The sequence below is a fragment of the Lepus europaeus genome, chromosome 21 (genome assembly GCF_033115175.1).
Source record: "Lepus europaeus isolate LE1 chromosome 21, mLepTim1.pri, whole genome shotgun sequence".
Taxonomy (NCBI): Eukaryota; Metazoa; Chordata; class Mammalia; order Lagomorpha; family Leporidae; genus Lepus; species Lepus europaeus.
In genome coordinates this window covers 16044435-16070912 of record NC_084847.1, presented here as the reverse complement: position 1 = coordinate 16070912, position 26478 = coordinate 16044435, and the positions used below count along the sequence as shown (strand labels likewise).

At 53.4% G+C, this 26478-nt stretch overlaps 1 protein-coding gene across 1 annotated transcript in view; it reads left to right on the top strand.

The window, feature by feature from the left end:
• The first annotated feature begins 783 nt into the window (after positions 1 to 783).
• The window catches only part of EEF2K (eukaryotic elongation factor 2 kinase), a 66621-nt gene continuing 40926 nt past the window's right edge, over positions 784 to 26478 (top strand). The window contains exons 1-2 of the mRNA XM_062180635.1: positions 784 to 934; positions 14614 to 14935. Of these exons, the coding sequence (XP_062036619.1) occupies positions 14690 to 14935 (246 nt within the window). The 5' untranslated portion in view covers positions 784 to 934; positions 14614 to 14689. The remainder of the gene's footprint in view (positions 935 to 14613; positions 14936 to 26478) is intronic.

Genomic DNA, 26478 nt, shown 5'->3' with positions numbered 1-26478 from the left:
GCCGGGAGCCGGAGCCGGGAGCCTGAGCCTGGAGCCGGGGGCCGGGGGCCCAGAGCCGGGAGCCGGGAACGGGGAGCCCGGAGTGGGGAGCCCGGAGCGGGGAGCCTGGAGCGGGGAGCCCGGAGTGGGGAGCCCGGAGCGGGGAGCCGGGAGCGGGGAGCCCGGAGCCAGAGCCGGGAGCCTGGGACGGGAGCCCTGAGTGGGGAGCGGGGAACGGGGAGCCGGGGGCCGGGAGCGGGGAGCCGGGAGCCTGGGACGGGAGCCCTGAGTGGGGAGCCGGGGGCCGGGGGCCCAGAGCCGGGAGCCGGGAACGGGGAGCCCGGAGTGGGGAGCCCGGAGCGGGGAGCGGGGAGCGGGGAGCCCGGAGCCGGAGCCGGGAGCCTGGGACGGGAGCCGGGAGCGGGGAGCCGGAGCCCGGAGCGGGGAGCTGGAGCCGGGGGCCGGGGGCCCAGAGCCGGGAGCCGGGAGCTGGGAACGGGGAGCCTGGGGCCGGGAGCGGGGAGCCGAGAGCCAGGAGCGAGGAGCGGGGAACCGGGAGCCTGGGACGGGAGCGGGGAGCGGGGAGCGGGGAGCGGGGAGCCGGAGCGCAGCGCCGCGGCTGCAGGGGCGGCGCCGGCCACCGGGGGGCGGCCAGGCGAGCGTCGCGCCGTGCGCCCTCGGGGCCGCAGCCCCGCCCCGGCCCCAGCCTGGCCCCGGCCCCAGCCTGGCCCCGGCCCCAGCCGCGATCGGCTCCTCGCCCGACCCAGCGCCCCAGATCGTCCCGCGCGGCCCCCAGCGCCCCAGGATCGTCCCGTGCGCCCCGCTCGCCGCTCGCCTGCGTCCCCGGGGAGTCTGCTGCCCTGCACCCTGGAGCGCCGGGCCGCGAGCCTCTGCCGCCTTCCCCGGATCCTCGCGGCCGTCGGGAGCCACTGCCGCGCGCCGGTGCCCGGGAGAGGTGCGTGCGGGCCGGGCCGTGCGCCGCAGGCCTTGTGCCCCGCGGTGCAGCAGCCGGAGGCGCGGAGGGAGGGTGGGGGCTTCGCCTCTGCCTGGGGGGCGCTCCGCGCCTCCGTGTTTGCTGCTGTGGAGTGGGAGAGCCGTGCCGGTTAGCGGGGTCCGCCGAGGGTGGGCGCGGCGCCGCGTGCCAGCGGGACCCGAAGCGGCACCCCACCCCGCAGATCCCGAACTAGAGGCGTGCGCGGCCCGCATTCCCGGAACCCCCGGCCCGGTGTAGACGCGCCCTGGCTGCCTTCGTTGTTGGCCGTGGAGCGCGGGCGTTGGCAGGCGCCTCTGCCTTGTGCGCCAAAGCCGGGCGTTAACTTGCGAGCGTCTCCCGGCTAAGCTCCGGCCTGCGGCGCCCGCTCGCGGGGTTGCTGGGGCCTGTGGGGTGCAGGGCAAGAGCCACCCGTGGCGACGTCCCCCAGGAACCCGACTTCCGGGGCCTCCCTGCCTCGGGCCACTCAGCCGGGCAGGCACCACAATACCCCCGCGCAGCCAACAGCGGGGCTGGCGTCCTGCGTCCACGTTTTGACTCGCTCACCCTGGTCGGGCTGCATGGCGTCTCTGGCCCTCAGTTTTCTCATCGGTGAAATGGGTGCAGTGTTAGCCATCCACGTCTTGGTGTCGTCAGCAGGACTGATGTGTCAGTCCGTGTCGGGTGTTTAGAACAGTGCTGAGCACACGGTGGCTCAGATCTGAGAGCCCCAGACGGGCTGCAGAGTGGCAGGAGCCGAGTGACATAATTTGCCCCCCGATTTTGCCAAGGAGGAACCCCCACCCTGAAAGCTCCCTGAGTGGGAGCCAGCCACGGGGACAGCAGACTCTGATGAGCAAGACGGACCTAGTGGGTTGGGGGGTGGGTGGGGATACTGAGCAAGTCTGTGGGAGCTGAGTGGGGGTGGGGAGGGTTATCCGGAAGGCTTCATGGAGGAGGTGCTGGGTAACGCGCCCCAGGAAAGGAGGTAAGGGTTAGACCTGGAGGCCAGCGGGGACCTCCTGCAAACTTGACTGTTCCTTTCTGCATTGAGTTGTTAATTCGGCAAAACTGTGAGGTCACCTGATGATGGAGGTGGTGGCCCTGCTCCAGGGGGTGGGCGGGGCCAGAAGAGGGTGTGAGGGAGGCCAGAAGTTCAGGCCTCAGTTTACCTTGACCGTCTGCAGGGTGAGATTTATAACTTGCGTGCTTTTTGTGACCTAGCAATACTTGGAAAATTAGGGACTTATCACTGACTTGATTTTTAAAACACCCTGGTGGGGCTACGTGGCTGTTTCAGTCTATGGGATGTTGGGGTGTGAGGGGAAGGGGTGCGTGCCCTTCTCCTGCCCAGGGGGTAAAAGCCTCCTCCTTCCCTGTTTGCTGGGTGAGTGCTGTGGACTCTGGGGACAAGAGGGAGGCCCAGCCACAAGTGGGACGGAGCCTGGATCCCTAATGGCTGTGGAGCAGAGCCCCTACCCCTCACCTCCCCTCGTGATCCCCGGAGAAGGCAGCTGTGAGTGGCCTGTTGGCTGTGCTCGCCCCTTGGCTGAGCTGCCCAGGCTGCTCCCCAGGGCCGGGGGGCTTTAGGCTTCTTCTCTTGTACTGCACGGATTCTCCCAAGAATGGTTGGCAGGGTTGGGGTGGCCGCCGGGACTCCGGGAGCTACATGGAGAAGGCTCGGGTCAGCAGAGGAAACCACTGTTCGTCCCAGCGCTTTCTCCAGGGTTTGCTGCTTCTGGTCCGATTCTTACAGCAGGAGCAGAGGGGGTGCCTGATGAGGACTGGTCAGAGCACCCTGGCCGGCGTGAGTGCGTGGTGAGGACTGGTCAGAGCGCCCTGGCCGGCGTGAGCGCGTGATGAGGACCGGTCAGAGTGCCCTGGCCAGCGTGAGTGTGTGATAAGGACCAGTCAGAGCGCCCTGGCCGGTGTGAGTGCGTGATGAGGACCAGTCAGAGCGCCCTGGCTGGCTTGCCTAAAACGTAGAAACATTTGTGTCAGCAGAGGTCCGCTCTGCTGACCAGGAAGTGCATATCTGGAGAGCGGAGTGGAGTAGCAGGTGCTTTGCAGGTGAGCCTGAGACCCAGGTGGGTCCTAGAAGAAGGTGCTTGGAGCAGCCACAATGCCCACACCTGGGCTGGAACAGTCTGGGCCTGCAGGTGCGGGTGTGTGTGTGTGTGTGTGTGGTGTCACAGGCTTGCAGCCAGGGCTGATGGACACAGGGAGGGGCGAGTCAGCGACATGCTGACTTCAAGCAGAAGGCCCAGAGCTGTGGCTCACCCTGGGGAGCCTTGCCCAGGGCTGGAAGCTGGGATGCTCTCCAGAGGTGGCCAGCACTAGTGGCTGGACTGCTGGACATTCCTCTAGCCCTGGGGTCCTCAAACGGCCCCTACAGGACTCATGTATTTGATTGTAATTTTATTAAGAAACTTTTTTTTTTAAGATTTATTTATTTATTTGAAAGGCAGAGTTATAGAGAGAGAGAGAGAGATTGATTGATTTCCCATCTGGTGGTTCACTCCCCAAATGACCACAACGGCTGGGGCTGGGCCAGGCCAAAGCCAGGAGCCTGGAACCCTATTCTGGTCTCCCTCACGGGTGGCAGGGGCTCAAGCACTTGGGCCCTTAGCAGGGAGTTGGATGGGAAGTGGAGCAGCCCCCAGCCATGGCTGGTCCTGGCCTACCCTTTGCTATAAGTAGGTGTGGAATGAGCTTAGGTTATTTGCATATCTAACAGGTTCCGTGGGAAGTGATGACTGAGTTCAAAGCTCTGTGCTCTGCCTGCACCATCTTCAAACCCAGCCCCCCACTTTCTAGCCATGTGATACAGAGCAAGTCACTTAACCTGTTTCTGTTTCCTCACTTATAAGAGGAAGCAAATATCCTCCTGGAGTTCTGGGGAGGCTGCCTGGCGGAGGCGACATCTAGGCAGGCTTGGCGGAGGGTGGGGGATGAGGCAGGTGTCAGGCAGAAGGCCCAGCATGGCGGAAGCCCAGGGAGAGGGAGCCACATCACTCAGGGTGCTGGGTGGTGGGGTGGGGTGCACAGCAAATGCTTTGTGACACTCAAATGCTGTGAGCCGGTTCTGAGCAGGATTGCAATGGAGGGCATCTGACCAGGGTGTGGGAAGTGGGCGAGTTATTTCTGTCACATTCCAGTAGTGCAAATGCTATGTCACATGGCCCCACCTGGACATAGGAGTTGCTGGGAAATGCAGTCACTGTCCAGGCAGGGACGCCCGGAGTCTGTGGTGGAGAGAGAACTCGGACCTGGCCACCTGTGTCACCTCTTCACTTTGCTCACTGCACCTGCTCTTGTTGGATGAACGAATTTTACGGGTGAGGAAGCTGACGTTCAGAGAGGTTAATGTAAGTTGTCCACGATTTTCTCAGCGAATAGTGGTGGAGCCGGGACTTGAACTCAGATCTTTTCAACCCCGGGGTCTTGCTTGGATGGATCCTTGGTGCTTTCCGTGTCTTCCGCGATCGAGGCTTTCCCACTCAGCGCCCCTGCCCCTGGGTCAACAAACTGAGCCCCTTGTAGTTAGAACCCCGTTGTCCCTGCTCTTCCGTCCGCCTGTCCCCAGCTGTTCCTTCACGGGTGTATCGTCTCTTGGGCACCGATGGCCCCGGCATCAGCTGGGAGCGGGAGAGGAAGCAGACACAGCCCCTTTTGTTGGAGACGCTGGCATGAGCGGGCCACCAGGAGGGCTGTGCAGACGCGGCGTGGCTGTGAGAAGTGAGACGTGCTGTTTCCGCGGTCTGACCTGCCAGGAGGACACTGTGTCCTGGGGACGCCAGGAGGTGCTGGGCGGGCGGAGGATTAGGCTAATGTTCAGATTCAAGCCCTCTGGTGCATTTTGCTAATGAAAGCTGTAACTACAGTGTTTCCTGCTTAGATTCTCAAATGCATTTTGCTCCCCTCGGCTAGTCCTGCAACGGGACACTTTCCTGTGAGCAAAGTGCGGTGCACGTCGGTGGTATTTTTTTGGAGCCTTTAGCACAGCGAATCCTGACTTCTCTTTTCGGTTTCTGTAGCAGGTGGTTGTTCACATCCATGCATAAGCTAATTTCTCTGTCTCGTTATGGTGTGGGTGGAGATTTGCTTTGTGTGTGTGTGTGTGTAAGATTTATTTTATTCTTTGAAAGAGTTACAGAGAGACAGAAAGTAGGGGGGCTTCCATGCGCTGGTTCACTCCCCAAATGGCCCCAAAGGCTGGAGCTGAGGGGATCTGAAGCCAGCAGCTGCTTCCAGGTCTCCTACGTGGTTGCAGGGGACCTATGACTTGGGCCATCCTCCCATTTGCATTAGTAGGGAGCAGCCAGGACAGGAGCCAGCACGCTGGTGTGGGGTGCGGGTGTTACAGGCAGTGGCTTAGCTCCGGTGTGGGGTGCGGGTGTTACAGGCATTGGCTTAGCTCCGGTGTGGGGTGCGGGTGTTACAGGCATTGGCTTAGCTCCGGTGTGGGGTGCGGGTGTTACAGGCAGAGGCTTAACTCCGGTGTGGGGTGCGGGTGTTACAGGCATTGGCTTAGCTCCGGTGTGGGGTGCGGGTGTTACAGGCAGAGGCTTAGCTCCGGTGTGGGGTGCGGGTGTTACAGACAGTGGCTTAGCTCCGGTGTGGGGTGCGGGTGTTACAGGCAGTGCCTTAGCTCCGGTGTGGGGTGCAGGTGTTACAGACAGTGGCTTAGCTCCGGTGTGGGGTGCGGGTGTTACAGGCATTGGCTTAGCTCCGGTGTGGGGTGCAGGTGTTACAGGCATTGGCTTAGCTCCGGTGTGGGGTGCGGGTGTTACAGGCAGTGGCTTAGCTCCGGTGTGGGGTGCGGGTGTTACAGGCATTGGCTTAGCTCCGGTGTGGGGTGCGGGTGTTACAGGCAGTGGCTTAGCTCCGGTGTGGGGTGCGGGTGTTACAGGCAGTGGCTTAGCTCCGGTGTGGGGTGCAGGTGTTACAGGCATTGGCTTAGCTCCGGTGTGGGGTGCGGGTGTTACAGGCAGTGGCTTAGCTCCGGTGTGGGGTGCGGGTGTTACAGGCAGTGGCTTAGCTCCGGTGTGGGGTGCGGGTGTTACAGGCATTGGCTTAGCTCCGGTGTGGGGTGCAGGTGTTATAGGCAGTGGCTTAGCTCTGGTGTGGGGTGCGGGTGTTATAGACAGTGGCTTAGCTCTGGTGTGGGGTGCGGGTGTTACAGGCATTGGCTTAGCTCCGGTGTGGGGTGCGGGTGTTACAGGCAGTGGCTTAGCTCCGGTGTGGGGTGCAGGTGTTACAGGCATTGGCTTAGCTCCGGTGTGGGGTGCGGGTGTTACAGGCAGTGGCTTAGCTCCGGTGTGGGGTGCGGGTGTTACAGGCAGTGGCTTAGCTCCGGTGTGGGGTGCAGGTGTTACAGGCATTGGCTTAGCTCCGGTGTGGGGTGCGGGTGTTACAGGCAGTGGCTTAGCTCCGGTGTGGGGTGCGGGTGTTACAGGCAGTGGCTTAGCTCCGGTGTGGGGTGCGGGTGTTACAGGCATTGGCTTAGCTCCGGTGTGGGGTGCAGGTGTTATAGGCAGTGGCTTAGCTCTGGTGTGGGGTGCGGGTGTTATAGACAGTGGCTTAGCTCTGGTGTGGGGTGCGGGTGTTACAGGCATTGGCTTAGCTCCGGTGTGGGGTGCAGGTGTTATAGGCAGTGGCTTAGCTCCGGTGTGGGGTGCGGGTGTTACAGGCATTGGCTTAGCTCCGGTGTGGGGTGCAGGTGTTACAGGCAGTGGCTTAACCTACTCTGACACAACACTGGCCCCAGCGATTCACTTTTTACAAGAGGGTGAGGGCGGGTGAGGGAGCGCTCTCAGAATCCCACTATAATCGTTCCGGAGCGGGCTCCTCGGCCTCGGCCCTGCTGACATTTCCATCGGAGAATTCTTCACAGTAGGCACAGTAGGCGCTGTCCTGTCTCTGCCTCTGCCTACCTCATGCCAGCTGCACGCTCACAGTCACAACCCAAGAATGCCCCAGCCATTGTCCGCTGTCCCTGGAGGATTGAGAGCCACTGTGCTCTGGACAGAGCTTCCTCGCTGAGACAGATTTCGCCAGTCTCGTGGCATGAAGCAGTGCAAGGCTGCTGAGTTCCAGTTCTGGGGTTAAGAAGCTGCACAGCCGAGGTGTCAGAGGGGAAGTTCTCCCTTTGCCTCGTGGCCCCTGGGGCCACCCTCTTCACGTCTCTCTCTTTGCTCTGTGCTGTCCTCACATCCTTTCCTCTAACTCTGACCTTCCTGCCCCCTTTGCATAAGGACCCCTGTGGGTACTTTGGGCTTCCGGGTAATCCAAGACAACCCCCTCCCCCCAACTCAAGCCTCTTAGCCTAATCACACCCACACAGTCCCTTTTGCCATTAAAGGTAAAATCACAGACCCTAGGGGTTAGGGTGGTGGGGGGTGGAGACACTCTTCTGAGGGCCTCCTGGACTGTTGGGTCTCCGGGTGTAGTGGAAGTGCTGGGTTGGGGGCGGGGAGGGCAGTGGTTGGGGCTGCAAGAGTGGAGCAGTCAGGACAAAAACAGCTGGTGCTGTCCAGTGCCTGATGTCTGTGAATGCTCAGAGCACCCCCTGGGGTCAGGGGGCTGCCCCCTTTTTTACCCAGGGAGGGCTTTCTGGAGGTAGGATGTGGAAAGGAGGCAGAGTACGTGAGAAAGCATCCCGGGCAGGGGGACCTGCAGAATCTGGGGCAGGCGGGTCAGGAGAGCTGGGTTGTGAATGGGGACTGGTGCTTGCCGGGAGGGGAGGGGAGGGGAGGGTGGGGGCAGAGAGGAAGGGGCACCTGCTATTCTGGCATGAAGAGGGCCCTTCCTCCCAGTAGTTTAATTGAATGTTTATTGATGAGCACTTACCACGTGCTGGGAGTGCAGACATTACTAAGATACTGACAGACTCTGCTCCATGCCTAGTAACTCCTAGTGTGCATCGCCAAGAAATAAACAAAATGCAGCGGGTGGGCATGGAGAGGTGGGGTGGGGGTGTTGTGGTGCAGCAGGTTAAGCCGCTGCTATGATACCGGCATCTCTTGTGTCAGCACCGGGTTCTGATCCCAGCCACTGGGCTTCTAAATCCAGCTTCCAGCCAAGGAGTCTTGAGAAGCAACAAGTGACGGCTCAGGTGCTTTATTTATTTGAAAGGAGGGAGTGGGAAGAGATGGGAGGGGAATCTTCCACTTGCTTTTTCGCTTCCCAAATTCTCCAACATCCAGGGCCGGGCCAGACTGAAGGTGGGAGCTTGGAACTCCATCTGGGTCCCCCCGTGGACGGCAGGGACCCATCTACCTGCTGCCTTCCAGGGTTCCCGTGAACAGGAAGTGGAGCCGGGACTCCAACCCAGGCACTCTGGTAGATGAGGGCAACCCCTACGGTGTCCTAACCGCTGGGCCAAATTCCCACCCCTGTTTCTTGTTGGAAGGAAACAGGACTGAAGCCGGGGCTCAGAGTGCACCTGGCACAAGCCGGCTGCAGCCCAGGGCAGCCTCACTTTGCGCGGTTTCCTACTCTAAGATAACTTTCAGAGGCTGGCAGTCGCTTCCCCTGGGCCCCGCAGCTCCTGTCATTGGCAAATGAGATGGTCCCCAGTGAGTGTTTTGCGTCTGTGGTCTCACTGTCTTACTTCCGGAATAGTTAAGCCTTTTTGAGGCTAACGGGAGCAGAGGTCTCTTCTGCTTTCTTATCACCCATCTGCAGCACAGAAGCTGCCCCATCCCCCTCTCCGATGGCGAGAGGAACTCCACTTCTACTTGGTAGGAGGAGAGAGAGTTCTTGGACCAAGAGCTAAAGGAACCCCAAAAGACCTACCTACTAATGTAGGAGGTGAGGAAGGGACGTGGTGAGGGGAAGAGAAGCGAAAGCGCCATTTATCACACCAGGAAATCAGCAAGACTAAAGCAGACAAGAAATAGTAGGGAAAGCATATTATTTAGAGATGTGGAGCTGTCTACTAGGGTTGCCTCAAGGGGTCGGAAGTAGGGCTATCCATGCACAGTTGCAAAAGTTGTTGACTAGAGTTATCCAACCTGTGTGGTCATGCACAGTAGCCCTTGTGCGAAAGGTGTGCTATTTTAAATGTTATTCATTTTTCCATTTTTATTTGGAAGATAGGGAGAGAGAGAGGTCCTCCATCCACTGGTACATTCCCCTAGTGCCTGGCAGCAGCCATGGCTGGGCCAGGCTGAAGCCGGGAACTCCATCCCGCTCTCCCAGGTGGGTGACAGGGACCCAAGTATTTGGGCCATTTCACCTGCTGCCTCCCGGGGTCTGCATTAGTAGGAAGCTGGAATGGGGGTCAGAGTCTGGGACTCACCAGGCCATCCCATGTGGGATGCTGGGATCCCAAAGATTTCTATTTTTAATTATGTGCTTTAATGAACGTATTTTTAAAAATGAGATATAAATAATATACAGCAGTCCAAGGTGGCACAAAACCCACTTGTAGAACAAGCTAGGGCATTTTCCTTGCCCCTCAAAAAGGCAGGGCTTATTGTGTCCTAAAATTCAGGAGTCCGGGTGGGGCAGGTAGTTCGGCTTCTGACCCGATTGGAGTCTGGGTCCCAAATGACGCCATTACTGTTCATTTTTCTCTCCACCCTACACCTTCGCCATAAGATTGACCACGTCTTCTAATCGCTGAAGCGAAAGCCCCAACCTTTCCCTCTGATTGGCCAAAATTGGTTTGACTGGAGTCACGTGACCGCCTTTGACCCAATCGCGGAGGCCATGGACGCTTCTCTGCTGTGATTGGCTTAGATATGGATCACATGACCCACCCGCTCCACCCACCTGAGTGAGGGTCTGGAGGGGCGGGTCCGTCTTCAGAAGCAAGTGCCGGAGAGGAGGCGGTAGGCCAGTAAAGTGTAGGTCCGCTGTGGTTACCTTGAGGACCTGTGAGTTCTGCTGTGCCGGCTGCATGTGTGCGCTCCGGCCGGCTCAGGGTGCCCCATGTTGGCTCTGGGACGCTGGCTCCCGGGAGTAGGGAGGGGACGCCCCAGCGCCTTTTCTACAGCAGAGAAACCACTGCTGGGGTAGAGCCCTGAGGGAGGCCAGCGGCCGCTGTGGCTGAACCCACAGGCCTTGCCTGAGGCGTTGCAAGCGTAGTTTCTTGCCCCTGTGTCTGCCAGAGGAGCCCCATAAGTAACAAGACACAGCGAGAGCCGTGGTTTGGCCTGGCCAGAGCCTAAAATAGTCTGTTCCCTGAGAACCCTGCAGATGCTCGGCTTTGCTGCCAAGCGGACAGCCAGGTCCCCAGCCTGGCAGGGACCCAAGGCTCAGCCCCTTTGGTCTGCGATCATAAAAATGACGATAATAATAGCTAGTGTGCCTCCGTGCTTGCTCCCTGTCAGCACCATCACGGTCGTGGAGTGGGTTCCCCTCTGCACCCCAGCTGATAGCGAGGAAGCTGAGGGTTAAGAAGTGCAGCCATACGGCTGGGAAGTGGCAGAGTTGCGGCTTGAGCTCGGGCCTGTTTGACTCAGAACTTCACTCAGCACCTTCGCCCTAGAATTATTTCCCCAGGCTGTGTCAGCGACTGGGACAGGAAGATGTGGATGCCTGAGTGAGGGCAGAGGGGACCTGGAGGATCCCAGAGTCTTGGGGCTGGGGTCCTGCTCCCAGTCCCAGGCTCTGCTCGGGGGAGCAGACTCCTGTAGACTGAGGGAGGCCCACGAGGGACAGAGAGATCCCTAGGAGCCTGGACATGCTGATGGTGTTGGAACTCCGAGGGCCCCTTGCCTGTCTGGGGAAGCCTAAGTAACACCAGGTGCAAGCATGGGGGCAGCTGTCAAGTGAGGACTCTGGATTGAGATCATGGTTTTCCCAGGCTGACCCTGCCCAACCAACCATCAGTTTGTTGTTTAAGAGATACAAGTTACTATGAAAGGGGAGAGAAGGGGGTACTGGACCAGATAGAATTAGCAAGTAGTAAGGGAAAAAGGAAAATTACAGTATGTTACACAGGCTTAGGTATCAAAGTATGGAGCCTGAGAGCCTCATACTACTGCGGTTGTACTGGCCTGTGATGTGAGGGACTCAGGCTCTGTCTTATGGCTCTGCCAGCCTCAGCAATGGCCTTAAATAGCCACATAAGCTCCTGTGAGCGCATCTGCATTCCAGTCATAGGAAGGAGGCAGAGCAGAAGGGTACACTCCCTCCTTTAAAAACCGTTTTTAGAGGGAAGGCATTGAGTGCAACGGTCAAGTTGCCCCCGCGACACCTTCATCTCTTAATCATGAATGTTTGCTCCACTCTCCATTCTAGCTGCTCACGCAATTCCTGGGAGGCAGGGTGATGACTCAAGTATTTGAGTCCTTGCCACCCATGCGGGAGATCTGAATAAAATTCCTGGCTCCTGGCTTTACCTTGGCCCAGCTCTGGCTGTGGCTGGCCTTTGGGGGGAGTGAACCAGCAGGTGAGTGAGCTCTCCCCTATCTCTCTGGTGCTCTCGCTCTTGAGTGCTCTCTCTTTCTCTCTGCCTTCCAGCAAAACAAAGTGAAATCTTTCCTTGACACCGCACACAGCCCATCTGCCGGTATCTCATTGGCTAGAACTTGGTCACATGGCCAAACCTAGCTGCAAAGGATCTCGGAAATGTAGGCCTTCTCCTGAGTGGACATGTACTTAGCCCACGGCCAGTGACTTGTCACTATGGAGGGAGGAGGAAGCAGCTCTCTGGGGACAGCAGGCACTGCCCCAGATGTGTTGAGAGCAAATTCATGACTACCCAGAGGAATCAGGTCATGTCACTCAGTTCGCTAGGTGCCAGCCACTGTGCCAGGGCAGGGTCACTGCTTGTTTGCAGCTGCTGTTGTCGAAGAGAACAGTGGGTCTCTGGTGAGTTATGCTCAAGGGCTGGGTTCTGGCCCCAAGTCCTCTGTGAACCAATGTGGAACTCAGGCCACTTCCCTGCTAAGCTGCCCCCAGTGCAGTTGGGAGCGTTGACAAGATGAATTAATTTGTCAGGTTGACCAGGATTCATGCTTTTAACAACCTGGTTCCCAAGTCTGAGCTGTCTTTATTTTTAATAAGATTTATTTATTTGAAAGGCAGAGTTACAGAGAGAGAGAATCAATCTTCTGTCATTTAGTTCACTCCCCAAATGGCTCTAACAGCTTGTGCTGGGCCAGACCAAAGCCAGGAGCCTAAAACTCCATCTGGGTTTCCCACACAGGGCACTTTCCCACGTGGGCCTAAGCATTTGGGCCATCTGCTGCTGCTTTCCCAGGTGCATTAATGGGAAGCTGGATCGGTAATGGAATAATGGGGACTCGAACCAATGCCCATATGGCAGGCCCACATTGCAGGCAGCGGCGTCACCCACTGCACCACAGTGCTGGCCCCGCATCTGAGCTCTTAACCGCTGAGCCACACAGCCTGGACGTCTGCAGGCTGAGGCTATGGGTCTGGCCCCTCCGCTGACACCACCCTGGCTCCCAGAGGCTGCTGACCTGGCTGGGCAGCTGGCAGCTGTCGGCACCATGCTGTGTTGGTCAGCAGGGGACACTGGCCAAGGGCTGACCAGGGCAGAATGGATGCCGGGGCTCGCAGAGGCCCAGACCCCAGAGCAGATTTGGGTAATGAGCAGCGTCAGGTGGCTGTGGTGTTGGCTCCAGGCCTGTGACTGTGTTTCGCCCACACAATAAGAAACAAACCTGGGCCGGCGCCGCGGCTCACTAGGCTAATCCTCCGCCTTGCGGCGCCGGCACACCGGCTTCTAGTCCCGGTCGGGGCACCAATCCTGTCCCGGGTGCCCCTCTCCCAGGCCAGCTCTCTGCTATGGCCCGGGAGTGCAGTGGAGGATGGCCCAAGTGCTTGGGCCCTGCACCCCATGGGAGACCAGGATAAGCACCTGGCTCCTGCCATCGGATCAGCGCGGTGTGCCGGCCCCGCGGCGGCCATTGGAGGGTGAACCAACGGCAAAAGGAAGACCTTTCTCTCTGTCTCTCTCTCTCACTATCCACTCTGCCTGTCAAAAAAAAAAAAAAAAAAAAAAAAAAGAAACAAACCTGGGAGTTGACACTAATTTTCAAAGTGTGAAGTGGAGAGGAATCGATGTAAGAGCGGTTCAAGAGGAAAAAGAATAGAAAGAAAAAAAAAAAAGACACAGTGCAAATGTAGAATAAAAAATAACAAGAATGCATTGTACAAAGGACAGCGTAGTACAGCTTCCTGGAATCTTAATTCCCAGTTTGCAGGTTGCACTGACTTTGGATAGAAATATATTTCCTGCTTCATTAGCCGTGGAGAAAATGCCAACACCTCCGATCTAGAGGACGGCTCACCTGATGGACAGAGCTACTGAGAATAATTGGAATTACTGGCTTGACCTAAAAGACACATTTATTGTTTTGTGTTGAAAGTAGTCTGGCTTTCTAAGAGTTGAGGCAGTAAAGATGTGTATGAAATTGGAAAAGGTCCCTCAGCTGCCAGCTCCCTGGCCACTAAACAGCCCCTGAGCTCCCTCAGCAAAGGTACAGTGCACGCACAATGCCCCTTCCTTTCCTTTTTTTTTTTTTTTTTGACAGGCAGAGTGGATAGTGAGAGAGAGACAGAGAGAAAGATCTTCCTTTTTGCCGTTGGTTCACCCTCCAATGGCCGCTGTGGCCGGCGCATCATGCTGATCCGAAGCCAGGAGCCAGGTGCTTCTCCTGGTCTCTCATGCGGGTGTAGGGCCCAAGCACTTGGGCCATCCTCCACTGCACTCCCTGGCCACAGCAGAGAGCTGGCCTGGAAGAGGGGCAACCGGGACAGAATCCGGCACCCCAACCGGGACTAGAACCCGGTGTGCCGGCGCCACAAGGCGAAGGATTAGCCTGTTAAGCCACGGTGCCGGCCCCCTTCCTTTCCTTTTCGCGCAAGTGGGATCATTGAAATACACCCAGGCTTCTACAACTTGCTTGTAAAATGCTGTAGCTTCCCATGACTATCTTTTTTTTTTTTTTAATACTTCAGCCTTATTGAAGTATAATTCTCATACCTCCCAATCCACCCCTTTAAAGTTTCCAATCCACTGATTTTTTTGTAAGTTCAGTCATGCTTGGGACCTTTTCCTCAACTTGTAAGAAACCCAGGCCCCTTGGCAATCATTCCCCATTCCCTCCCAACCTCCAGCCCTGGCAACCATGAATGTAGTTTTTGTTGCTGTAGATTTGCCTTTTCTGGACCTTTCTTTCTTTCTTTCTTTCTTTTAGATTTGTCTATTTGAATGGCAGAGTTACGGGGAGCGTGGGGGCGAGGGCTTTCCACGTGACCCAGCACTCAGATGTGGATGCTGGCATCCAGGGGGCAGCTGACCCGCTGCCGACAGTACCCTGGAAGGCGTTTGGTTTTATTTGGCTTTGAAGGGAATTTCTAGGCGTGTTGAGCAGAGCAGTCACTGGGTCTGATGTCTGCTCTGAAAAGATCACTCTGGTTGCATCAGAGCCATTCCTTTTCCCTTCGTTGTTCCAGTATTTCCAAGCAGTGAGTTCTCAGAAGTGGAATGACTGGGTTGGGTGGGTTTGGATATTTCAAAGTTCCTGGAGGCTACCAGCTGCCTCCCTGAAGACAGCTTGGGCTTTTATTCCAAGAGTGCTGGTTCTCGTGATACTGGGGCCCTGCAGGGTGAGATGCCCGGTGGTGCACCTGCGCCCCAGCACCCATTCTCTGGCCTGTGCTTCCCTCCCTTGCAGGGCCTCTGCCGCTGCACTTGCCCTGGAACTCTGGCTGTGCCACGTCCCCCTTGGGTAACACGGGCACCCCTGGAACATGGCCGATGAAGACCTCATCTTCCGCCTGGAGGGCCTTGGTGGCCGCCAGTCCTCCCAGACTGGCCACGACGGTGATTCTGACGCAGACAGTGATGAGGAGGAAGGTTACTTCATCTGCCCCATCACGGATGACCCCCGGTCCAACCAGAATGTCAATTCCAAGGTCAATAACTACTACAGCAACCTAACAAAAAGTGAGCGCTATGGCTCCAGCGGGTCCCCAGCAAGCTCCTTCCACTTCAAGGTAAGTGAACGGCTCACCTGCCCCTAGGGATGGTGAGTTAAGGTCACTGGTTGGGGTCTTCTGTGATTCTAAATCCTGCCCAGTGCTGGGTCTGGGAGGATGCTGTTGGTGTGAAATAGGTCTCTTTACCTTAGAGTGGTGTTCAGGTAGCTGCTTGGGACCCACTACTACGGGGATGGGAAAACCTTTGACTGAGTCATGCCCAAAGTGGTTTTATTTTTATTTTTTTCAAATAAATAAATAAATCTTAAAAAAAAAGAAAGAAAATGTTCTTTCCTATGCATATGGGAACACTTTGAAAAGTTCATGAATTAAAGATAAGTTTATTTTGATGCATAATACTTTGGAAATTCAGGTTTTGTTTTTTTAAATAATAGGCATTCTCCATGAACTATTTGAAGACTCCCCACATGCATGAATTTCAAAATTTCTTTGCACCTAAACAAACATACGTTTTCCTTCCATTTTCTGTGAACATTTTGTACATATCCAAGCTAATGTTTAATTTATAAATAGAACCAGTAAGAGATTAATGACAAAGGCTAAAAATAAAATAAAACGGTTACCACAGTCTGCTCTAGTAGATGTTATGTGAATGGGGGCTCGCTCTCTCACAATGCCTGATTGTACTTCATGTGCGCGTGGGCTTCGCCACTATCTTCTGTTGACCGTGGGTAACTGAAACCACAGCCACTGAAACCTGGGGGGGAGAGGGGCACCTCCGTGTCCACGCATTGATGCTCATAAATGTGGTGGCTCTGTTGGTTGTTGGTGACCATCCTCTCATGATGTACCTGTTGTTAATTAAAAAAAAATTATTTAATGACATGCTATTACTGAAAACTCTTTTGTAGGAAGCAGCCTAGGTACTTGATTTCGTAAATTGTTGAAACCTGCACTTACTCATTGATGCCGTGTATCTGAACCAGGCTGTGCATTGCACACAGAGAGGCGAATAGTTACAGACGTGACTCTTCCCATCTGTGTAGCGGAGACACAGAGGTAAAGGTGGAAGTGTAATGGTCTGTTAGTTACTTAAAAATGTTTGAGGACATCCTCTAGCATTTCCAGCTATTCTGTGTGGTTACTACCGTGGAGCATAGACCACATTCTTGTTCCTCAGTGTTTTAAAAAAATACTATTCATTTATTTGCCAGAGGGGGAGAGAGAGAAAGAGAGAAACAGAACGAGCGAGCACACACTCCTATCTGCTGCTTCACTCCCAAATGCCCGCAATGGCTGGAGGACTGAAGCCAGCAACTGGAAACTCAAACTGCGTCTCCTGTGTGGGTGGCAGGAAGCCAGCCACTTGAGCTGACCACCTGCTGCCTCCCTGAGAGCGCTAATATTAGCAGGAAGCTGGGATCAGGAGCTGGAGCTTGGTGTTGAATCCAGACACTGATGTGAGACATGCATATCTTAACTGCTAGGCTAACCACCCACTCCTAATCAGGATTTTAAAAATAACCTTGAATTGTGTATTGTACACCGTAAGTACTTAATAAATGTTAACTTCCCTTTCTGTTCCCACATGCCAGTATATGACGCTGTTTGTTACTGGCTCTCGGAATTCATGGCTTTTAAAGCCTTTCCACAGATGAACTTCCTTCTTCCAAATTTATTTGCTGATAAAACCTTAGATTGGGAAGTTTCCACCTTGAGTGCCTTCTGCCTTGTCCAGTTTTGCGTTAAAGATTTTGATGCCATCCCCTATGTCTGTGTGTACATGGATACGGGGGCATGATGTCAGATGTAGTTTCTCCTGTTGGTGTGGCCAGGAAGCTACTGCTTGGAGTTGGACATCCTTCTTCTGGGTGGGTTTGGAAAAGGGCACCTGTCTATCAGGGATTTGTGTTCTACCATGGCGTAAAAGGAGTCGGGGAGGTGAGAATGTGATTGAGCTTGGTGTAGTAACTGATAGGGAAAATGAAAATGCAATGCCATTGTCTTGTGTAGCCTTAACAAACAGCAAGGATTTTTTTGTGTATTTATTTATTTATTTGAAAGAGACAGAGAGAGAGAGAGCGAGAGAGCGATCTTCCAGCCACTGGTTCACTCCCAAAACGGCTACAATGGCCAGGACTGGGCCATTCCACAGCCAGGAGCTTCATCTGGGTCTCTGACATGGGTGGCAGGGGCCCAAGTGCTTGGGCCATCTCCTGCTGTTTTTCTCAGGCCATTAGTAAGGAACGGGACCAGAAGTAGAGCAGCCGGAACATAAACTAGTGCCCATTTGGGATGCTGGTATTGCAAGCGGGGGCTTTACCCACTGTGCCACAGCACCAGCCCCAAACAGCAAAGATTTCTTGTGGGCACTTGGAGGGTTCATTTTTTTCCAGATCCTTGTCTCACACAAAGTGCAGACATGTATAACATATATAGGGGCTGGCGCTGTGGCACAGCAGGTTAATGCCCTGGCCTGAAGTGCCGGCATCCCATGTGGGCGCTGGTTCGAGACCTGGCTGCTCTACTTCTGATCCAGCTCTCTGCTATGGCCTGGGAAAGCAGTGGAGGATGACCCAAGTCCTTGGGCCCCTGCACCCACATGGGAGACCCAGAAGAAGCTCTTGGCTCCTGGCTTCGGATCGGCGCAGCTCCGGCCATTGTGGCCAATTGGGGAGTGAACTAACAGATGGAAGACTTCTCTCTCTCTCTCTCTGCATCTCCTCTCTCTATGTAACTCTGACTTCCAAATAAATAAATAAATCTTTTTTTAAAAAAGATGTATAAAACAATAATAGAATTTATTCAGAAGGGGAGAAAGTGAGCACACATGCACTGGGTGTGGTGTGAGTGGTGTGAGCAGTGGGCAGAGGACTGCCCAAAAGGAGAGGGGTTAGGGAAGAAGGAGAGGGTGCTTGTGCAGCACCTCTGGTCGTGGTCCCCAGAAAAAGAGCCGTCCCCCCGCTTGTTGGCCTTTTTTATGAAGTAGGGGCAGCACCTCTACAGGAGTGATCCCACCTGGGAATTTTATGGTACCTCCGCAAGTTCCACATGGAGTTTAATATCCATATTTTCACGGGGTTTCCCCTTAGGTCCTGGATGAAGCAGATGTATCCTGGGAAGGTGGGCATTTTGATTGACAACTGGGAGGATGGAATTAATAGGGGGTCTTGCAGCCACTTCCAGCTCACACATACTTAGCACTAGCTACCTGTCTGTTCACCCCACATCAGATTGGGGAGGGTGTTTAGTGCAGCTTGTAATGCCTTCACTCGTGTCGGAGTGCCTGGTTCGAGTCCCTGCTTGTCTGCTTCTGATCCGGTTTCCTGCCAGTGCACTTGGGAGGCAGAGGTTGATGACTCTAAGTACATGAGTGCCTTCTACCCATGTGGGAGACCTGGACTGAGCTGTGGGCTCCCCGACTTTGGCCTGGCCCGCTGCGTCCTGGTTGTTAAGGGCATTTGGGGAGTGAACCAGCAGATGGTAGGTTTCTCTGTATCTGTTTCTGTCTCTCTGCCTTTTAAATAAAATGAAAACAAATAAAATTTTTTAAAAAATGAAAAAAAAAAAAAAAGCTCTGGGAAAAGAGTGTAGAGGGGACAGCATTGTGGCACAGCTGATTAAGCCACCACCTGGACACCCATACGGAGTGTTGGTTCAAGTCCTGGCTACTCCACACTTCCAATCCATCGTTCATCTTCCTGCTGATGTGCCTGGGAAGGTGGCAGATGATGGAGCAAGTACTTGGGTGCCTGCCATCCTCGTTGAAAACCTGGATGGAGTTCCAGGCATATGGCTTCACCGTGTCTCAGCCCTGGCAGTTAACGGCCATTTGGGGATTGAACCAGCAGGTGGAAGTCTCTCTCATTCAAATAAATAAACCTTTTATTAAAAAAAGTAGAAATGGGCCGGCGCCGTGGCTCAACAGACTAATCCTCCGCCTTGCGGCGCCGGCACACCAGGTTCTAGTCCCGGTCGAGGCACCGATCCTGTCCCGCTTGCCCCTCTTCCAGGCCAGCTCTCTGCTGTGGCCAGGGAGTGCAGTGGAGGATGGCCCAAGTCCTTGGGTCCTGCACCCCATGGGAGACCAGGAGAAGCACCTGGCTCCTGCCATCGGAACAGCGCGGTGCGCCGGCCGCAGCGCGCTACCGCGGCGGCCATTGGAGGGTGAACCAACGGCAAAAGGAAGACCTTTCTCTCTGTCTCTCTCTCTCACTGTCCACTCTGCCTGTCAAAAAAAAAAAAAAAAAAAAAAGTAGAAATGGGGATGGTGCTGTGGCCTAGTGGGTAAAGCCACTGTCTGCACTCCAGTGTCCCATATGGGCACTGGTTCCAGTCCCTGCTGCTCCACTTCTGATCCAGCTTCCTGCTGATGTTGCAGGAAACCTGGTGAGAGAGTCCAAGTTCATGTCTTGGTGTCGGTGAGAACAGACACAAGGGTGTAAGTAAAAGAAGTTAAGTTTTAGGGAAGTAAGAAGTCGAAGCTTGATTGGAGGGGCTGGGAGGATGAGAGAGACCAAGCCCTGAGGTCTCGCAGTCTAGGGGTACCTGTACGTCTTTAGCACATCATCTCCCAAGAGCAGAGCAGCGGTTATCCAATAGCTGCTGTGAGGGCTCGGGCAGTCTTGATGGAGCCTTTTCTAACTTGTTTCTGCTGAACCTAAATCTTGTCTGTTGGCAAATATTTGTCCAGGTGGGCTTCCGTCCCTTTCGTGTAGTGTGTACATGCTGGGAAGGGGCTGCAAGATGGAGTCAGTCTGTCCTGCTTCTAGTCCTGGACTGTCTCATTAATGCGCCTGGGAAAGCAGCGGAAGATGGCCCAAGTGCTTGGGCCCCTACACCCACGTGGGAGACCCAGATGAAGCTCCTGGCTTCTGCCTGGCCCAGCCCTCGCTGTTGGGGCCATTTGGGGAGTGAACCAGAAGATGGAAGATCTCCTCTCTTTCTCTCTCTCTCTCTCTCTCTCTGCTGCTGCTGCTGCCTCTCCTTCTCTATAACTCTTTCAAATAAGAAATAAATCTTTAAAAAGCAGAAACAGAGAAAATGAAAATTAAATGGTATATAAAAACAGTGTCTGTTAGTTCTGTACCCAAAATGCTCACTTGGGAAAACTCTTGTTGTTTTTTTTTTTTTTTTAGAAAATAATTTCAGTTCTTGGCAATGTTGGGTGATTTTTTTTTTTTTTCCTCTCAGGGCCATAGTTGTAGCTTCAACCACACTGGGGCTGGGGGCTCCAGAAATAGCCCTGGGGTCTCCTCTGGGCTGGGGGCCCCTGCAAGGACAGGGTGTGACTGTTGTGATGTCTTCCATCCACAGGCTTTGAAGGGAAGTTTCAGCCCCGCTGGGGGCGGCCTGGAAAGGACAGGGTTCGAGTTCCTCCTCCAGTTCTCATGTCTCTCAGAGGGGCCTGGTGCTCACAGAACACCGGCTTTTCATTCAGACAGAGATGACTTTTCTGAGGGATTTCACTGAAAACCAGTGCCTAATATGTATTTTGTGTGTGTGAAGAAAATTCCGTGAAAAGCCCTTGGCACAGGGCTGGTCTATTTTAATAGCTGCAAAAAAAAATCAGCTATTTTTCTTATATGCTCTTAAGTAGAAAGGCAAGTTGAAATATCACACAGACTCATTGTTTTCATTTTTGTTTGCTTATTTGAGAGGCAAAGAGAGAGAGGTGAGCAGAGACAGAGTTCATTATCCAACAGGGCTCCAGCCAGGAACCGGAAACTCAGTCTGCAACTCATACCTGGGTGTCAGGGACCCAACTGCTTGATCTATAACTGCTTCCTCCCAGGAGGCCGAATTGGAAGCGGAGCTGAGACTCAAATCCAGGCACTTCAACTTGGGATGCAGGCACCCCAGCTGGCATCCTCACTGTTATGCCAGGCACCTGCCGCTCCAAATGACTCTCTTTAAAAAAAAGTAGATACACATAAATTAATATCCATTTAGCAAAAAAATGTTTGAAGAGGGAATTTGCATCCAATACATAATGGTGATTCTTCCTGGGTGAGAAGTTCCCCCATTAAGGGGAACTTTGATTATTTAGTTTTTGTGTATAATATATATAATGTACATATTATATATATATATATATATATATACATTTTAAGCTTTTTCTCTTTTTTTTAGATTTATTTTGTTTATCTGAAAGGCAGAGTTATATATATATATAGAGAGAGAGAGACAGAGAGATCTTCCATCTGCTGGTTCATTGCCCCAGATGGCCACAACTGTTAGGGCTGGGCAAGACTGAAGCCAGGACCTTTTTCCGGATCTCCCATGTGGGTGCAGGGACCCAAGCACTTGGGCCATCTTCTGCTGCTTTCTCAGGCCATAAGCAGGGAGCTGGATAGGAAGTGGAGCAGCCAGGACTCAAACCAGTACCCGTATGGGATGCTGGCATTGCAGGTGACGGCTTTACCAGCTATGCCACAGTGCTGGTCCTTAAGCTTTTTAAACTACATGTATGGGGGTCCAGCAGAGTGGATTAAGCTGCTGCCTGTGACACCAGCATCCCACATGGGCGCTGGTTCGAGTCCCGGCTGTTCCACTTCCGATCCAGCGCCTGGCTAATGTGCCTAGGAAAGCAGCAGAAGATGGCCCACATGCTTGGACTCCTGCTCCCATGTGGGAAACCAGGCTCCTGGCCTCTGCAGCCATTTGGAAAGTGAATCAGCAGATGGAAGATCTGTTTTCTCTCTCTGTCCCTCTTTCTTTCTTTATAACTGCCTTTTGATTGAATAAATAAATCTTTAAAAAAAGAAATTACATATATGTGTTCTGTGTGTGATGAAAGGGATATTTTCTTTCTTTCTTTTTTTTTTTTTTTTTGACAGGCAGAGTGGATAGTGAGAGAGAGAGAGAGACAGAGAGAAAGGTCTTCCTTTTTGCCATTGGTTCACCCTCCAGCTGATCCGAAGCCAGGAGCCAGGTGCTTCTCCTGGTCTCCCATGCGGGTGCAGGGCCCAGGGACTTGGGCCATCCTCCACTGCCTTCCCGGGCCATAGCAGAGAGCTGGCCTGGAAGAGGGACAACCGGGATAGAATCCAGCGCCCTGACCGGGACTAGAACCCCGTGTGCCAGCGCCGCAAGGCGGAGGATTAGCCTGTTAAGCCACGGCGCCAGCCCATGAAAGGGATATTTTTAAAATATCATCATGTATGGTGGACTCTTGGTGAAATGTTTGCCCACGTGTGGATGAGATGGGGCTCTTAATGCCCACTATCCGAGGTCATTGAGAACAGGCTGTGCAGGGGTGCTGTGGCCCGTGGCGACTTCAGAGGGAGACAACAGCCCGCTTTCCAAATCTCATTCCCCCTGGCTCTCCACAAACCTGCCATGTCTTTTTAATTCGCTGTTGACATGGCAACCTGGGTTGTTTAACCAAGATGGCCACCTGGCCTTCCTCCAGGGAAGGCTCACCAGGCAGGTATCGGGTGTGTGTGTGTGTGTGTGGTAAAAGGTTAGGTTGTGTCACGGTCAAGGCCCAGCCTCTGCCAGATTCCCCTGGGGATGTGTCAGCATCACTCAGGGCCGCCCTTTCAACAGACTCTCAGGCAGCCGACCGAAGGATGTTTATCAAAACGTGGGAAAGTGCTTCTGCCGCAGAGTTAGATTTGTAAGTAGAGTATAGGGTATGATTATAGCTCTGCAACACACAGACATGCACACAAACGACAAAAGCCTGGGAGAAAGCTGTTTTCTAGAATAAGCATAGGTAGCATATATACATATGTTTTTCATTTTTTAAATAAAGTGAGAACTTTTACTTTTAAAAGTTCATTTTCCGGGTCTGAGAGTATCTGGTGGATCATTCCACATCAGCACAAATAGAGCACTTCTTTTTTTCAGTGCGTTACATGGCATTTCAGCACACGATATATGTGGGTTTGTTTATCCAGTTCCTGTGAGGGACTTACTGGTTGTTGTTGTTGTTTTTTTTCCTATTATAAATTGTGCTGTGATTCCCATATATCTATATATAAGCAAACGAAAGTACATTACTTTTATAATATGTATAAGGTGAAATGAATTTATTTGAAAAGTAGAGCAGCAGAGAGAAGAGACGGGGAGGGAAGGGAGAGAGAGGGAAAGGGAGAGGGAGAGGGAGAGAGAGAGAGAGATTCCATCTATCTGGTTCATTTCTCAAATGGCTGCAGCAACCAGCTCTGGGCCAGGCTGAAGCCAGGAGCCTAGAACTCTCCCACGTGGGCACCTGGGCCATCTTCCACTCCTTACCCAGGTGCATTGGCAGGGAGCTGGATTGGAAGCGGAGCACTTGGTGCTTGAACCGATATTCTGATATGGGATGCCAGCATTGCAGGCAGCAGCTTAGCCGCTGTTCCACAATTCCAGCCCCGTGAAATGAATTTAAATCTTGTAAGTGGTATCCAGTGAGAAGCAGCCTGCCACCTCTGACCCCTGTTACCCTGGAAGGTGTCCTTCCTGGAATGTTCCATGCGTATGAATGCTTGTGCCCTTCTTCCTTGAAGTTTTCACAGGAATGGCACATACAAACCTGTTCTGCACCCTTGTGGCTTCTGCCCACCTTGGCCCCCAGGAGCTGACGTGAACTAGATCTGTAATGTGGGCCGGGTGGGCCCTGCTGACCATGCCTTCCTCACATCAACTGATTTCATGTGCATGGCAATCCTAGGACAGATCTCTTGCCAGATCATGAACCTGCAACTCTGAGATCTGTGCCCTGGTAAATTGTGGGACTGTTTTTTTTGTTTGTTTTTTGTTTTTGTCTTTTGTTTTTTTAAGATTTTTATTTGCTCGTTGACGTCATATTTAAAGTATTTATTTATTTGAAGGCAGAGTGATGGGGGTGGAGAAGGGAGGGAGAGAGGGACCTTCCATCCACTGCTTCACTCTCCAAATGGCCAGAGCTGGGCCAGGCTGAAGCCCGGAGCAAGGAACTCCATTCGTGTCACCCGTGGCTGGCTGGGGCCCAGGCACTTGGGCCATCATTCACTGCTTCCCAGGCACATTAGCAGGGACAGAAGCAGAGCAGCACGCGAGCGTGGGATGTGGGTGTCAGAAGCACCAAGTTTACCCAGTGCTTCATGAAGCCAGCCCGTGGAGCCCTGTTGGAATGCAGGCCATCTCATTCCAGAGTTGACTATCTCTGTGACTGTAGTTGGTTGTCTGGCTTATTTCGTGGTGACTTTTCTTTTCCATACCTCATTGTCTGGAAGCACCCTCATGTGTGGCCAGCCCCTCACTGATGTATGTGGAGGTTTTTTCCCAGCCTTTTCCTGCCACAAACAGCACTTCCTTGTGCTTAAGTCTCTGTGCCCTGGAATGGATGCACCTGCTGGAGAGCTCCCCAGAGGCGGGCTGGCTGGGACAAGATGTTTATGTATTTAAGCTCACCCTTCAGAGAGGAGGCACCAGCTGTGTGGGCACACCTGCTTGCCACGCCCTTTTTGGCCAACTTTGCACTCAAGCTTTAACCCTCCGAGGCCACTCTGACACCTCGATCAAAGACGGCAGTCACCCCAGACTGAGGCCAAGGAGCCAATGTCGGGTGACTCACTGGAGAGAGAGGTGTTCCCTGCCCACTGAAGTCCAGAGGCCTCAGTCTGGCAGGCTCAGGTTTCTCCCCTTGCCCAGGGGCCACAGGAAGTAACCTGGAGGAGTTCATGATTTTTGTGCTCTGGAATGCAGAATCAGAAAGAAGGGCTTAGGCCTCCTGGGCTCAGGAAAGTTTGTACCTCCAGCAAGACAAAGGCCGGCTGGACAGATTAAGAGATCAGAGGATTGCTGGTATAGGGCCGAAAGCCAGCAGTGACCTGCTGTCCAGGAAACTAAGCTAAGAAGCTAAGAGGGCTGAGCTGGGCTGTAGAGAGCCATCTTTCTAAAGGAGTGTGCGTGGACCAAGATGCTCAAATCCTTCACGAGGGGCAGGTGTTTGCAGGGGTCAGGATGTGGCTTGGGTCCCTGCCCCCGGCACCCCAGTCCCACATTGGAATGCCTGGATTCTAATCCTGTCTCCACTTCCAATTCTAGCTTTCTGCTGTTGTGTCCTTAGGAGGCAGCAGGTACCATTCAAGTACTTGGATTCCTGCCACCCACATTGGAGACCTGTGTTGAAATCTGGGCTCCTGGCTACAGCCTGGTCCACCCCTAGCTGTTGTAGGCACGTGGGTAGTGAACCAGTGGATGGGTGATCTCGTCTGTCTGTTTCTCTCTCTTTGCCTTTCAAATAAGATATATAAATAAATAAAAACCTTTGTGGAAATGTACTGGGGCATATATAAATAAGAATCTCCTTTCTTTCATTTTATTGAAAATAATTTTATGAACTTTACTGAAATATAATTCATATACCATACAGTTTTCCCATTTTAAAGTCCTGTTCAGTGGCTTTTAGTATCACCATCAAGTTATACATCCAACTTTAGACCATTTTCATTATCTCCAAAAGAAACCCAGTTAACTTTCACCCTTTTAATATCCTCACTCTACCCAGCCCTGTACACTCACTAATCTGCTTTTTTCTGTAGATTTGCCTTTTCTGGACATTTCAGAAAAACAGCATATGTAACATGTTTCCAGGGTTTATCCACATTGGAACATGTGTCAGTTCTTCATTCCTTTTTATTGCTGAATAGTAGTTCATTATATGGATAGATCACATTTAAAAAATTATTTTTTATTTGTTTGAAAAGCATAGAGACAGAGAAATCATACATCCAATTGTTTACTTCCCAAATGTCTGTAACAAGTGGGTCTGGGCGAGGCCAAAGCTAGGAGCCCGGAACTCAATCTGGGTCTCCCACATGGGTGGCAGGGACCTAAGTACTTGGGCCGTCATCTGCCGCCTCCCAGGGTGCACATCAGCAGGAAGCTGGAATGGGAAGCAGAGCTGGGATTCCGGCACAGGAACTCTGATGTGAGATACAAGCATCTCAAGTGGCCTTTTTTTCCTTTAAGATTTATTTTATTTATTTAGAAGTAAGATTATATAGAGAGGGAGAGACAGAGAAAGAGACAGAGAGCTTCCAACCACTGATTCACTCTCCAAATAGCCAGGATGGCTGGGCCAAGCCAAATCCAGGAGCCCAGAATTCCATCCAGGTCTCCCATGCGGGTGGCAAGAGCCCAGACACTTGGGCCATCTTCTCTTGCTGTCCCAGGTTCATCAGCAGAGAGCTGAATTGCAAGTGGAGCATCTGGAACTTGAACTAGCACTCTCACAGGATGCTGGTGTTGCAGGTGGCGGCTTAACCTGCTGCACCACAATGCCAGACTCCCAAGTGGCCTTTTAACCACTATACCAAACACCTGCCCCAAATATAGCACATTTTAAAAAGCCCGTTTATGATGGACAGTTGATTTGTTTTACCTGTCTGGCTATCATGAAAAATGTTGCTGTGTTTTTACTTCTCGGGCAGATAATGAGGTGGAATTACTGGGTTGGATGGGAGCCCTGTGTTTAGCTCCTTGGGATTTTTGTTTAAGAGGTGGCATCTGGGACTTGGCAGGCATGGCCATTTGGCCATTTCCTGGCTGCTGCTGGTCTTTAGTCAGATCATCTCCCTTGCTGTCTGAGTGTCGGTAGCTCGTGTGGTAGGCTGGGGCCCCACAGT